This window comes from Lichenostomus cassidix, chromosome Z (assembly GCF_008360975.1).
Source record: "Lichenostomus cassidix isolate B80296 chromosome Z, HeHo_3.0, whole genome shotgun sequence".
Classification (NCBI taxonomy): Eukaryota; Metazoa; Chordata; class Aves; order Passeriformes; family Meliphagidae; genus Lichenostomus; species Lichenostomus cassidix.
Genome location: NC_139511.1, coordinates 36895873 through 36908994, shown reverse-complemented (window position 1 = coordinate 36908994; position 13122 = coordinate 36895873). Strand labels below are relative to the sequence as shown.

General features: G+C 35.9%; 1 protein-coding gene across 6 annotated transcripts in view; it reads left to right on the top strand.

Moving 5' to 3' along the window:
* Positions 1–13122, top strand: part of AOPEP (aminopeptidase O (putative)) — a 191480-nt gene that overhangs the window by 74138 nt on the left and 104220 nt on the right. For 4 of the 6 annotated variants that reach the window (XM_085043637.1, XM_085043633.1, XM_085043635.1 and 1 more), the window contains 3 exons: positions 4698–4800; positions 4907–5014; positions 11163–11206. In XM_085043637.1, the coding sequence (XP_084899763.1) occupies positions 4698–4800; positions 4907–5014; positions 11163–11206 (255 nt within the window). Of the gene's footprint in view, positions 1–4697; positions 4801–4906; positions 5015–11162; positions 11207–11468; positions 12095–13122 lie in introns of those variants that run through there. The other 2 variants (XM_085043638.1, XM_085043636.1) reach the window with 2 other exon arrangements.

Below are 13122 nucleotides of genomic sequence, written 5' to 3'. Positions count from 1 at the left end.
TGTTCAAATCTACTTTCCCACTAGAAATTATGAATATTTCCATTTAAAATAGATTTTTGGTCTTTAGGTATCCGATACTAAACTCAAGAGTCCTTTGTAGATAGCTAAAGACAGTCTTCCTTTGCTAGTGGTTAATAATCTGGGTTGTACTGATTGGTGTGTTAGGAATTTTCCATAGCCTTTGATCTTGAGTGTCCATCTAACTCAAGATCACTGAGCCTGTACTGCTTGTCTCCTCACAGTCTTGGACCAAAATAACGAGTTTACTAAACCTTTTTCAAATTAGCAATGATTTCTGACCAAAGCATGGAAGTACAGGGACAGATTTCAAACAATAGTCCATTCTCCTGATCTGTAATCCAGGCAGTACACACAAACCATCCTAAGTGGTTCTTACTGACATGATCTTAGAAGGCTCCAATAAAAAAGTTTTTATGAGAGACAAACATTATTAGTGTCTCAATAAGACAGGTAAGTTCATGCTTTCTAAAGCACAAGTGACATATTGTTTATTGCAAACAAAATAGATTTTTTCTTTTCTTTCACCAAGTGGAAGTGAAGAACAATTTTATACCAATCTTCTAGATTATCGACTTTTAAATGTTTTTGGAAGACTCTTGCCAATTTGTTCATTTTTCTTCCCTTCTTCTTATGCTTGCCCAGTAGAACCTAAAAGGCTTTTATATTTGGGCACTCTAAAAAGTATTCATCAACATAGAAATTCCTCTCCAAGGTCTCATGTAATCCAAAAGCATATCACCATCTGTGTGACTGTAGTCTATCATTTATCTTTTATACTTTATGTTTATTGATGAATTGTGTACCCTATGTGTAAGCAAAGTCAATGAATTTCCACATTTATGTAAATGTTCAAGTGTGAAATTTGATGATGGTTGTAAATGCGAAAGCATGATTTATTGCTAGTTATTATACAGCTGTGGCCAAAACAACTACCCATTTACATGCTGGATTTTTTGTTTGTTTTAATTAAAAAAAAAATACTGGTTCTTGTGATATAACGTTTATCTGGATATGTGTTCTCCATTTTCAACATTGTGGCATCACATTTGTTGTCTTTTGTGTGAATTATATAGCTGTTACTTTTAATCAAATGTTATGTGGTATAAATTTTCAAAGTAATTTTTCTAAGGACCACAAACCTTTGTAGTTTGAAACTCAGGAAGGATTGATTTATTTTGAAATTGAAACTTAAGCTTTCTATTGACTTGCACATTTAATGGACATAATAATAAGCATTTTGCTTATTGGATAGTAGTGGATACTTTTGGATAGTAGTATTCCTAATGCCAATACAAAGGAGTGATGAATTAATTTCTCATTTGAAAAATATGTCTCCAAATGCACTTCAGGCTAGGAACATGGTGCCAGCTTGTGATTCTGGCCATTTCTTCTCTGATATCTCTAGTTCCTTATGGTTGCATTTAAGGGGTTCCTACTGGATTCAGTCAGATACAAATATTTTTTTTCTGTTTTTCTGGCATGGACATGAGTAGGTTCTCTCTTTGCATATAGTGTTTTTTTTCTTTTTTTCATCCTTCTGAAAGTATGTCCTTGTGCTTTCCAAAGCTGGCATATAAGAGAAAATTCCAGTCCTGGCTCTTGCTCTGGGTTGTGAGTCTGTACTGAGGCTTGGGCTGGTTCAAACTTGTGTTTTTATACAGAATACTAAAAGTAAATTATAACTGTTCATTACTTCTTGCCAATCATTAGAGGAAGAAAAAATCAACTAACACACTCTTCCTGAGCATAAGCTTATTCTTCAATTACTTTTTTGTTCTCTGCTGGACTATTGTATGATTTTATGTGCTTTCTCCTGACAGCTGGAAAAGTCTGCCCCAAACTTACCAGTTGGTCCCATTAACTTTCGATTCAGGAAATGAATACTTGTTTAGACTAGGTGAAAGCCACTGATCATCAGCCTGATGTTTCTTCTTATTATGCATACTTGGTATCATGTTATAGTAAGTAGTATGTCATAATCTACCTGTAAAATAGGAGATCAGGTAAGAAAGAAATTGGGTAAGTGTCTTCTCAATAGGCAGCAGCTCTGAAAGGCATCGCCAGCAAATCTTAGTATTGAAGAAGGAGCTTGTGGCACTGTAGTGACATCATCACAGGATAAGACTTCCAATGGAACGGTGCCTGTTTTCTCACAGAAAGTGAATTAAACCTTCAGGAATAAAAGCACCTGTGAAATATGTCTTGGCACTTGTTCTGTAATAGCACCAGCACTCTCATCCAGTCTCTCATGTTAAGAAAGCAAAGAAGACTAGGTAAGTCCATTCTGTTCTGCAGGATAAAGCTGATTTCAAGATTTGTTTCATCTCATGTCCCTTATGGCTGAACTTCAGCTTGTGGTTATTTATTAATGCAATCCAATGTTGATATCTGCCTCTAAATTAGGCTCTGAGTTCCACTTGTGTCAGGTCCATTTCTGTCCTGAGACAATGCTTTTCTGACTGCTTTATAGTGTTTGAAGAGTTTTATTCTATCTGATAGAAAATGTGCTTTCAGATGGTCTCCTATAGTCTCTGCATAAGTTTTCATGACCACCTGGCACATCAGAGCATTTAATGTCCAAGGACATCCCAGTGAATTGTACTTTTACTAGTACAATATACGCATCTTCCCAGCAAACAGAAAGCAGCATCTTCTACTTGCTTCAGAAATTTATGAGTATCTAAAATGTGCCAGATGGCATCTTGAATATCAGTGTCATAAACTTTGTCTCTCTACTTTCAGTGTCTTGTAAATACAGTAAGCATTGCTTTAAAATAGTACACTGAAGTACTGGCAGCAGAGAACAGGATTACATTCTAAATAGTTACCCTCTTTTACAGACATTTTCAAGAGTGTATATATATATATATATATATATATATATATATATATATATGTATCTACAGCCTTTGCAGAAGAGTGTATATGTTTTCTGTATGGAATTCTTCAGTACCCTCATCCAGATGCAATACTCCTTTCTAATCAGTCCTTGGGTCTACACAGGTACAAAGTCAGAGAAGGAAGGAAGTATGGTTTCCTAATTTAGAATAATTGTGATAATGAGAAAGATTGCAATTTAATGTGGATTCTGTAGCCTGTGCTCAAACTCCATTTTTCAAAGTCAATAGACTGGGTTATTTATTAAGAGGGAAATGAAGCAGTTTTTGCTTTTTATGTATGCAGAGAACAGTGTAAAGTCATGTATGGAATGTCAGCAAGCCTTCCTTCCAGGAGACTGATCCAGAAGGGAAATAGCTGGATTTCTGCTCTCCTACAGTGGGTCTGCAAAGTTTTCATAGTCTGAAAGAACTGGAGTTGCCACAGAATAAGAAAAAAGTTAATGGTAGCTTTCTTTTAATGTTGAGGGAAGATCTTACTGGAAAGATATTTATGAACTATAACATGGAAGAGGACTGTGTTAGAAACACAGCGTAAAATTTTATCTGGTTTTCCTTTCTATTTTATTTCAAACAGTTACATTTTATCAAATTTTTATTCTGTATAGTGGATTTCATGTGTACAGGCCCTAATTTATAATGTCTGAAAAAAAACCCCAGTTTAGCACTCTGGACAAAACTGTAATAAGAAACTGTTACACAGATATAAAAAAGGAAGAATATTTTCCTCAAGGGGGACATAGATATGGAAAAAAAATTTAATACAAGGGTTAGTTTCTGAAATCACTCCTGCATGAGTGATGTGGTTTGAAGAATCCTGCGTTGCTGTGGTCTGTATTTCCCCTATTCTGTAGAAATGTACGGAAAGATGCTTGGTTTCCAAGACTAACCATTTCAAAATCCACATTTAGAACTGGAGAGGTTGTTTCAGTCACAGGATTAGGCTCCTAAGACAGGCATGTATTCTCAGGCTACTGTTAGTTGGGGTGTTTCCTGAATGGAAGAAAAAAAACTAGAGGGTCTTCAGTACTATGCCTGTGAAGGCACTTCTTACAAGTGAAGAAAAATGTTAGCATAGCTTTTCTTTAGTTTCAATCTATACTCTTAAGAGCCTAAAAGTCCTGCACTCTTTACTGTTGCAGATTTGTTGCATACCAGATGTTGTATTACTTTTAAAATCAGGCAGTAAATAGTAGTTTTTTATAGACATTATTGTCTGTAAACCTCAGACCTGTGTGTGAAATACTTCCTCTTTTAAAATTTTAACAATTTTTCTTCCAACCTAAATGGTAAAATGAAAATCAGGATACATTCTTCAGCAGTATATTGCATGCAGATGAAAGAGGTTATTCTTGCAAGGATAGTCATGTAAGCTGTCAAGCCAAAGTTCAGGTAAAAAAAAGAGAAAACTCTAGTTGAATGTAGTCACTTCACTATCATTGCCACCACTTCCCCTTCCCCTTAAAATGTTCTTTTTGTTTGTTTCTCTTTCTTTGTAACATGTGCACACTGGAGAATGACATGCAACATGATGTCATACTGGCCATAAAAAGGCTACACCAACCTACTGATGAATTTTAGTAGAATTGACTTTAGTAGAAAATTCACTTGTTTGACTGTTTAAGTCAAGTTACATAGTTCAGGTAAAAAAAAGGACTGAACTAGTCACAGGTGTTTGAAATTACTATGCCATTCATAATGCTTTCGACTATCAGAGCCTGTAATGTATACCTAATTTCTTTACTTAGCCAAAATGTAACCAGCAGGTTTCCATTTTAGGCCCAAAAGGGAGAACACAGGTGAATTGACTGAGTCTGGTGCCTCTGTTGTCAAATATGGTCTTAAAGCAGAAAAAATCTTCATGCAGGTTCACTATTTGAAGGTGAGTGTTGTCAGCTGACTTTAACTGAAATTGCTTTATGAATATGATAAAGACTTCTATCTTCTACACATCAGCAAATTCATAGCTTCTGCCTTAATTTTTTCAGGGCTATTTTCTTCTAAGGTCTCTGGCAAGGACAATAGGAGAGGCCTCATACCTTGCATCTTTACGGAAATTTGTCCTTAAGTTCCATGGGCAGCTCGTCCTCTCTCAGGTATTGTGCTTGGGCTTGTTCCTCACCTTTTGGAAATAAAAGGACCCAAACCTTTGGATTGGCTACCTAAATCATCACTTCTGGTTGTAGTGTAAAGAGAGAGGCAATAGTAATTTGGTAGTATAGGTAAAATTCCTAGCTGCTAGAGGGCAGAACATTTTTTTCACAGTGACACTTGAATCAGACACCCTCCTAGTGTCCGATAATACAAACAATGAGTGATTTTTTTTTAAACATGATACTGCAAAAGGTCAATGTTCATAGGTACTGATGTTCTTAAAGATAGGGTCATTTGCCATACTGCAATTGCCTCCTGTAATCTTTTAGCTTGTGGGCTTTGGTTGTGATCAGTCAGTCTTTTCCCTGATTCCTCTCTGTTTCTGAAAGAGAACAAATTGTACTTCTGGATTTGTTTTCTTCCACTCTGCATGCTGTTTCATTCAATGCTTCTAATTTCGCCATGTTTCTTATAAGGACAAACTCAGCTAGGGTTATAAGTAGAAATTTACCTCCCACTAGGTCTTTTTGTAAAAGTTGTGTAACTACTGGCTCTAGTTTGTTTTGATTTAGGAAATTACATAGCTCTCTGAGCCCAGAGTTCTAGGAATCCTGTCACTGGTGATGAATCCAGCTTGCACAAATAGCACTGCAGCTTCTTGCTTCAGTAATGTTGTGAAAACAACCATTCATGGGGGTGTCTGTGAACTAGGTCACTGAACTCATCGTGGTAAAAAACAGGCCTGAAACAAAACCCATGACACAACAAATATTTAGCATTGCTAGAAGAGCAGTGTGATGACAGTGAGGGGCAAGGGAAGAGAGAAAAGGGTATGAGTGACTTTCTGAAACCAGTTTCTTTGCTGAAATCTGTCTTTACTGGAGTTATAGTTGAAATCTTTGAGGATATTCAGGATGGTGATAAATGTGCCCTTGAAACACAGAGTAACAGCCTCTGATTTTGTGAAAGTGATTTCACAAAACACTTGCTGTTTCTTCCAGCTGTAGTGATTCTATTGCATGCTTGCTGTTTTGAATCTCATTCTTACTGTGTGAGATGTATGTCCAGGTATCTTACAAATAGCTTCCAGACCTGTGATTTCTTTTGTATGTTAAGTCACCCAGAAGTTAGGAGCAGTGGCTCCTGACACAGCAGTTCTGCTCTGTGGAAGAATATTTGGGGTGTTAAGGGAGTTAACCCTGCTGCAGCTGTTTCCTGTGCCAGGTTATTGAGACCATGAGCAGTTACATTTGGCACAGTGTGGAAAATGTCAGTGACTATATGAGTCCCATTATAATGTTGTCCAAAATCATAAAAACGATAACTCACTATTACACAGCCAGAAGAAAAGTTACAAAAGTCATGAGGCTGCTAACAAGAAGCCCAGTGTTTTTATCTGGTGGGAAGAACAGTGCTCAGATTTTGGTGAAAAAATGTTAGCTTGTTTCTCCTGGGTGATGGGTGAGTTGTGTCAGTGTTTGGATGCTGCAAAATGTTCAGCAAATTGTACTACTAATCATGGTAGCTAGGCAGCACATACACTAGAAACTCCGTTTGTCTAGCTATGAAATGCCAGTTTGTAGCATACCTACTCCAGTCTCAGATGAAATACTATGCATTCAAAAACATCCATTTTGGCTATTGGATAAAAAACTGGTCAGGGTTTTATTACTGAATTATTGAGGCAAATGTTAAACTTTTGTTTCTTAGGCTACTTTTTATTTGGATATGTGTAATATGTCCATAATTATATGCTTAATGTATGTAAAGAAAAAGAAAGGGTGCTTTCCTGCTTTTGCAAATACCATTTGATATGGTGGAGAAAGAGTGTTGTACATTAAAACTGCTATTGTTTGCTTTTGTTTTAGCTTGTTTTACATCAGCCTAAATCAAGCTCCTAATGAAATTCTTGGGAAGAGAATTTTAACACCATACTGGATTTTTGGTCACTAAAAAATGCAAATGGGATAGGGCTTTTATTCAGTTCAAATGCATTTTCTGTCTTTGTAAGAAATCTTTAAGATTGTGTTTATGTTGGGATCTTGTATAGGTAGATAAGGAATTACAGCAGGAATTGCAAATGTAGAAGCAATGAAGTCAAGTTAGTACAAAGTTTCTTATTCAAGATCCTTCTTGAGCAAACATGCTGTCGGTGTTTAAATGAATGAAAGATTTAAAATAAATAGAAGTGCAAATGGTAAGTTTAAATATTATAGTGCTGTACTTTCACCTTGTCCAAAATAACTGTAAAAGTTCCCAGATTTAGGTATTCTGAGAATCAGGGAAAGTAAAACAGAGAAAAATTGCCCATGTTATGAATAGTGGTCTTGTTTTCAGCCGTGTCTGTAGTAGTTTTCCTAGATGGGAGCTGCAGGTGCAAAGAAATTACTTCAGAGGTGAAACATTATTCAGTCTGCCTTTTTCCTTCATTTTGATTGCATGGACAGTATGTTTTTATATAGTAGCTTTTCTTTATTTTAGTTGAGTTAGCAACAGATGAGTAAAGCAAATCCGGAATCTTTGAGAAGGATTTAAAAAAATCTTCCATCTTTCTTTTTATAAGGGAATTCACTTACAAATTGCTTTGAGTGAACTTTTAAAAAATAATTGGAGTGTGCTTGACTATAAATGAGAGGAACAAAGTGCAAGATGCTGATTTTCCTAACAGAGTTGAAGCTGTTGTTCTGTTTCATCTTGAAACAAGAACACCTCAGAAACAGAATTGTTTGCAAGCTTTAATTTTCATGTAGCTCTGTCTGTTATAAAGGGCAAAAAATTGACTTTTGACTAAAGGTAGTCAATGGTTCCATCACCTGGGACTTACACTGGTGTGTTGTCTGGCTAATGTTTGCTGCTTCATGGTAGAACATGTAGTGGGGTGTAGAACATGTACTCTTGATAGGTTGTCATCTTTGGAGGTGCATTCTGGGATTGTCGCCAAAAGCAAGGAAGATGTCTAGGGAAGGAATTCCAAATCAACAGGAACCTGAGAAGGGTGCTCATTATTTATTTTTCCCTCCCAGAAGGAACAAATTAATATTTACTGCTTGGTTATGTCATTTACAAATTGCATGGTTTTTGGGAATAGTTTAACTTTGAGTGGCTAATTCCTGGAAGGAACTGGATATCAGTGTAGTCAGAGTTTATTTGTTGTCAAGTGAAAGTCCATTTGGATCTATCACTTTTAGTGATGCCATCACCATTGTTTTTATGTACCCCATTATATTTCAGTCAGAGAATTTAAACAAAAGTATCTGTTGGTTGTAGAGTACTTAAAATGTCTGGATTTGAGATTTTCACATGAAGACATAATATGTCTTTTAATATTGAGTATTCTTTATTTGATATCAATATGTGTGATCAGAGAGGAGTACTTGCCTGATGCTCCAAAACAGTTCAAGAGTAGAAACTTGCTGGCCATTGCTCAAGACAAAAATCGGAGTAATGAAACATCCTTAGGCATGAAGTAAAAGGTCTTATGACCCCACATATATCTAGTTACTGCTTTCAGTAGCCTTCATTTCCAGTTACTTGTTTCAGCCTGCTTCTCAGTTTTTGGGTCCTCATTCTTCTTTGCTTTTGACTCAGACATGGTACATCCATTAAGAGTGCAAAGGAAATTACTCCTTGATGTCAAATTCACAGTCTGTATCCAGATTAGATCTGCCCAGCAGGATCCCAGTGCTAAAGTTGTGGTTAAAGTTATTGACTTCAGTGAGAACTATGGTGAGAGCAGACAAGAGTCACCAGGGAATGTAATTATGAGGGGCTAGAAGATCCTTAGCAAATGTGTTGAATTCATTTTTCAAAGGCTTTTTCAGTTTGGCCAAATGTCAATAAAATTCCACAAACTGAAGGAAACAGATTCTTTATACAGCAAAAAGTTGTTTTCTAGCCGCTGGTCTCTAGCTGGGTAAGAACAACAGGGGTACATAAGGAAGTGAGATTATTTAATCATATGAATATTAGGCAGTTAGTTAATATTGCAGCACTGTGCTAGCATGGGGTTTCTAATTAATATTTGCTTTATGCCTTCATTGAATTACTTGCAACAAAAACTATAATTTGTTTTATGATCTGATCCATAATTTATTTATGATTACCCTGGTCATCCACAAGTTTTTGCTTCAAAGTGTAAAATAACTAGAGCATCTTAAAGAAGTGGCATCAAAGCTTAAAAACCCCCATATTATCCTCTGACTTTTCTCTTGGACACTTCTGAACCATTTCATCTGTGGAGGAAGAAAGTGTAGCCTGAGGGTAAAATTTCACTCCAGATGGTTAAAGTTTGGTAAAATTATAAATAACTGAAAAGTCAGACCTATAATGAGATGTGTCATGAAGACTTGATAATAGGCAAATGTTAAAAGCCATGCTAATATGAGATAGGTGGTAATTTGTTTTCCTACTCTGTTTCGGAGCATCAAAATAGAAGCAGTTAAAATAAGATACAATAGATTAATCCTAATTTTAAGAAAGTGTGTAGAATTATTGTTACTTCCTTTTTCTTAATAGATATTTGTAAAAATGAAGACAGTTTTAATCACAAAGGAGATACTTCATTTCATAGTATAGCATACAGGTTATAAAACCATTCCTAGTACCAGAGATATCTTTAAGTGCACTGTGTGATTGATTATGAAAAGTTGATGGAATCCAACCAGGCAATCTCGCTGCATTAATGTATGCACCGTGCAGATAGTGTGGAGGACGACTACTTCAGTTTTACTAGTTACACACTTTTGAAATATCTCCAATTATGATCTTTTCATACTCTTTATTTGCATGTAAACTTACTCTATACGTCCAGCAAAACTTCCACTAGTGGAAGGAGACAGTAGTTCTCTGTTTACATACAGAATAATGGTACAAAACTGCAAGTAGTTGTATGAAATAAGGGGATTTCACACTTTATCATCATGTCTGCAGTACCCTGTATTTGGTACAACGTAACTCCTGTCACAGTTAATGATGGCATTCTTGCCACAGCAACACTGAGCCCAGCACTGTGTAATTTACTTTTTATCATAAGCCAATTCTACAGCCACTGCAACACAGCCTGAATCTCACTTATAATCTAAAGAAGGAAGGCTTAACTGTGTTACCAGTAGTTTAAATTGTGCAATCAAATTCACTTTGATTCCCTAACAATGCCATACTCATACAGAGAAGCAGCATCTTTTGTTGACTGCCATGTTAAGGTCCATAAATAAAAGATTTCTGCCTTTTAGGAAACATTCTTCAAGACCTTAGAGAGAAATGATTTACAATCAGTAGTCAGACGGTAGTTATATACTGAAGTACATTATTAGCCTATGAAACTTGTCTCCACAAAGATTAGTATTAATAAAGCAGATGCATTGGTTTTATGAAATGGCATATAGAGGAATCATTCATATTAATAAATTCTGTTCTTATGAGATTGTTCAAAGGAGTGTATTGTCAAAGTGCTTGTCATTAAAATTAGTTTTTGTAGAACATAGGGTGCCAGAGAACCTATTAGTGATATCAGGTGTAACTTAAGAGAGCGTATCGTACTGGTATGAGTGCAGGTGATAGTAATGCTCTTCCGTTGGCATTGCATCATCTTTGTAAAACCATGAAAGAAATTCTAGCTACCTTTAATTTGAAGAATTTACTCCTTAGGTGAGGTGGTTGTCAGCAACACTGAATTTTGTCATGGAATGAGGAGTGTGTGGGATCTAATCAGGCATGTGTGCTAAGGAAGAAAAAGCTTTATGTACTTATGCAATTAAGGACAACCTGATAACATAAGCACAATGAAGAGAGTGTAAGCATCCTTAATTTTGGTGTTTGAGTATGTGAATCTGCAGCCTTTAACTGTTTTAAATATAGTTTGTGTGTTTGTATTATAGATAAAAGTAGGAATGTGGGATTGTGTTAAAATAGTCCACAGGCTTTTCAAGCCCATTTTCTTTCAATGTTGACACTTCTTGCTTGAGTGGGTTGGAAAACTGACAAATATAATGTATATTGTATAAATAACTATGCCATATATCACCCTAGTGGATATATAAACTTATTTTTTATCGTTCTGTTATCTGTAGTCTGTAACCTCTCACTAGCAATGCAGACACAGGGTTAAGGCTTCATAAACATACTAACTGTGCTGCTTTGTTCATTTTCCAGGATTTTCTTAGCATGCTGTTGGAAGACATCCCTAAACAAAAAGGGTGAGTAAGAACAGGGCTAGAACAGCCGAAGAAATACGTAGAAATAAGATTTTAATATGTGCTAACCAGAAATAGTAATAGTGCTAGCTTGAAAATTCTCATTATATACACAAAAAATTATGAGACTTGCTGTGGTTTTGCTCTCCCCTAGCAGTACCTTTAACTTGCATGTTAAGTCAGAAGTGATGTCCTGTATTCACTATGCAATCTGAAGTGCCAGGCATAGCTGCCTGCTCAAATTAACCTATGATTCTCCTGCCAGGTGCTTTTGGCACATGGCACCCAAGAGCAAGGATGCCAGAATCTGGGAATCTTGGATACCAGAGAAGATGGATTTTTTTGGAGAACTTGTCTGGTACCACACCTTCCCTGTAATACATTGCACTACATGAGGAAAGATGGAAAACATGAATAGAAATCCAGCATTAATTGCCTGACACATCCTTCAAAATCTTTCTGCATATGACTGTGACTGGTTGAAGATGATACAGACAGTCTTCAGCAGCACTTTGAGTCTGTCCCTGCTTATATGCTGGCTTGTTCTGTGCTATTGCAGACTGTGCTACAAATACAGATTCTTTTGTGGTGGCGCTTTATATGTTATAGTTTTTAAAAATAAAGTATTTACTATATATTGAAAAATATAATTTTGAAGGCCAGAATTCCAAAAATGTTCATATCTCTGGGTGAGTGGTTTGGAGAAAAAAAAAGATGATATTCATAGAAGTCAAATGTATTGGGTTTGTTAGTGAAACTTTTCTGTTCCTAGTGGTTGAGGAAGAGAGAAGCTAGTTATCCTTGAAAAAATGTGGTTTGTGGCATTTCAAGTTTAGTTTGTGTGCTGTTAAATTCTCTTAGTGGATTATTGTCTATATAATGCAATATAGTTTCCAGACCAAATAAAATTAGGAATATAATACGGATTATATGTGAAAGTGAATTTTTTAATGGTATGATTATACATTGGTTTGTTTAAAAAATTTATTGTTTTCCTTTCTTTTTTTAAACTTCTGTTTCTCTGAACTCCAAACCCAGTGCAAAATCTGGTTTGCGTAAACTTCTATTTTTCTGCCTAAAAACATACCAGTATATTTAAACTTTCAGTGAGACTAATGCAAAAGAAGTAAGGCTCCAGTTGTGATGCATCACATTACAAAACGTGTGAGAGAAATTTCAGATGTATGGTAGTTCATTTTACAGTCAGATATATAGCATATCTGAACTATCTATTGCCAAAATTACTTTGCAGGTATCTGCAGCAATACGAGGAATAAGAGAGTGTCTTGGTATACAGAAGGACTTTATCTGCTGGAAGAATTTTTTGTTGTTGTTCTTGAATGCATTCTGTTGCTAGTACAACAGAATGCATTCTGTTGCTAGAAATACTCACCTGAGGTAGAAGAAAAGGGAGGAAAGATAAAAAATAAATATTTTTAGAGACCATCTGCTGATGAGTGCTTTTTTGCACAAAGTTTGATGTAGGAATGAAGTGAATTTCAATATTAGAGCAAAGGTTTTTTGTAGCACACAAAACCTCCCAGGCATGTGCAATTCTACAAAGTAAAGTTTAAATGTTTAAACTGCATGCTTCAAACTTGGCAAATATTAAGCGCTCTAAAACACTGAGGTTTGTAATGGAGACTGGTCTTAATCATAAAAAAAAAAAAGAGACATTTGTAGTAGGTAATCAAACCAAATCCTGCCCTCAGCTGTGACAACAGGAGCAAACTCTGTAGCTAGCAATAGAATTTGGTATATAAGAGACTTCCCTAATGTGAACAGGATGAACACTGGCGGAAAATGATCATGAAATACTGTGGAAATTTTCTGTAGTTATGACACTGTAGTAACGTAACTTTAGCTTTCTACTGTTGAATACAGAGACTGAATCTGGAAGATTCTCACCTTCAAGTACT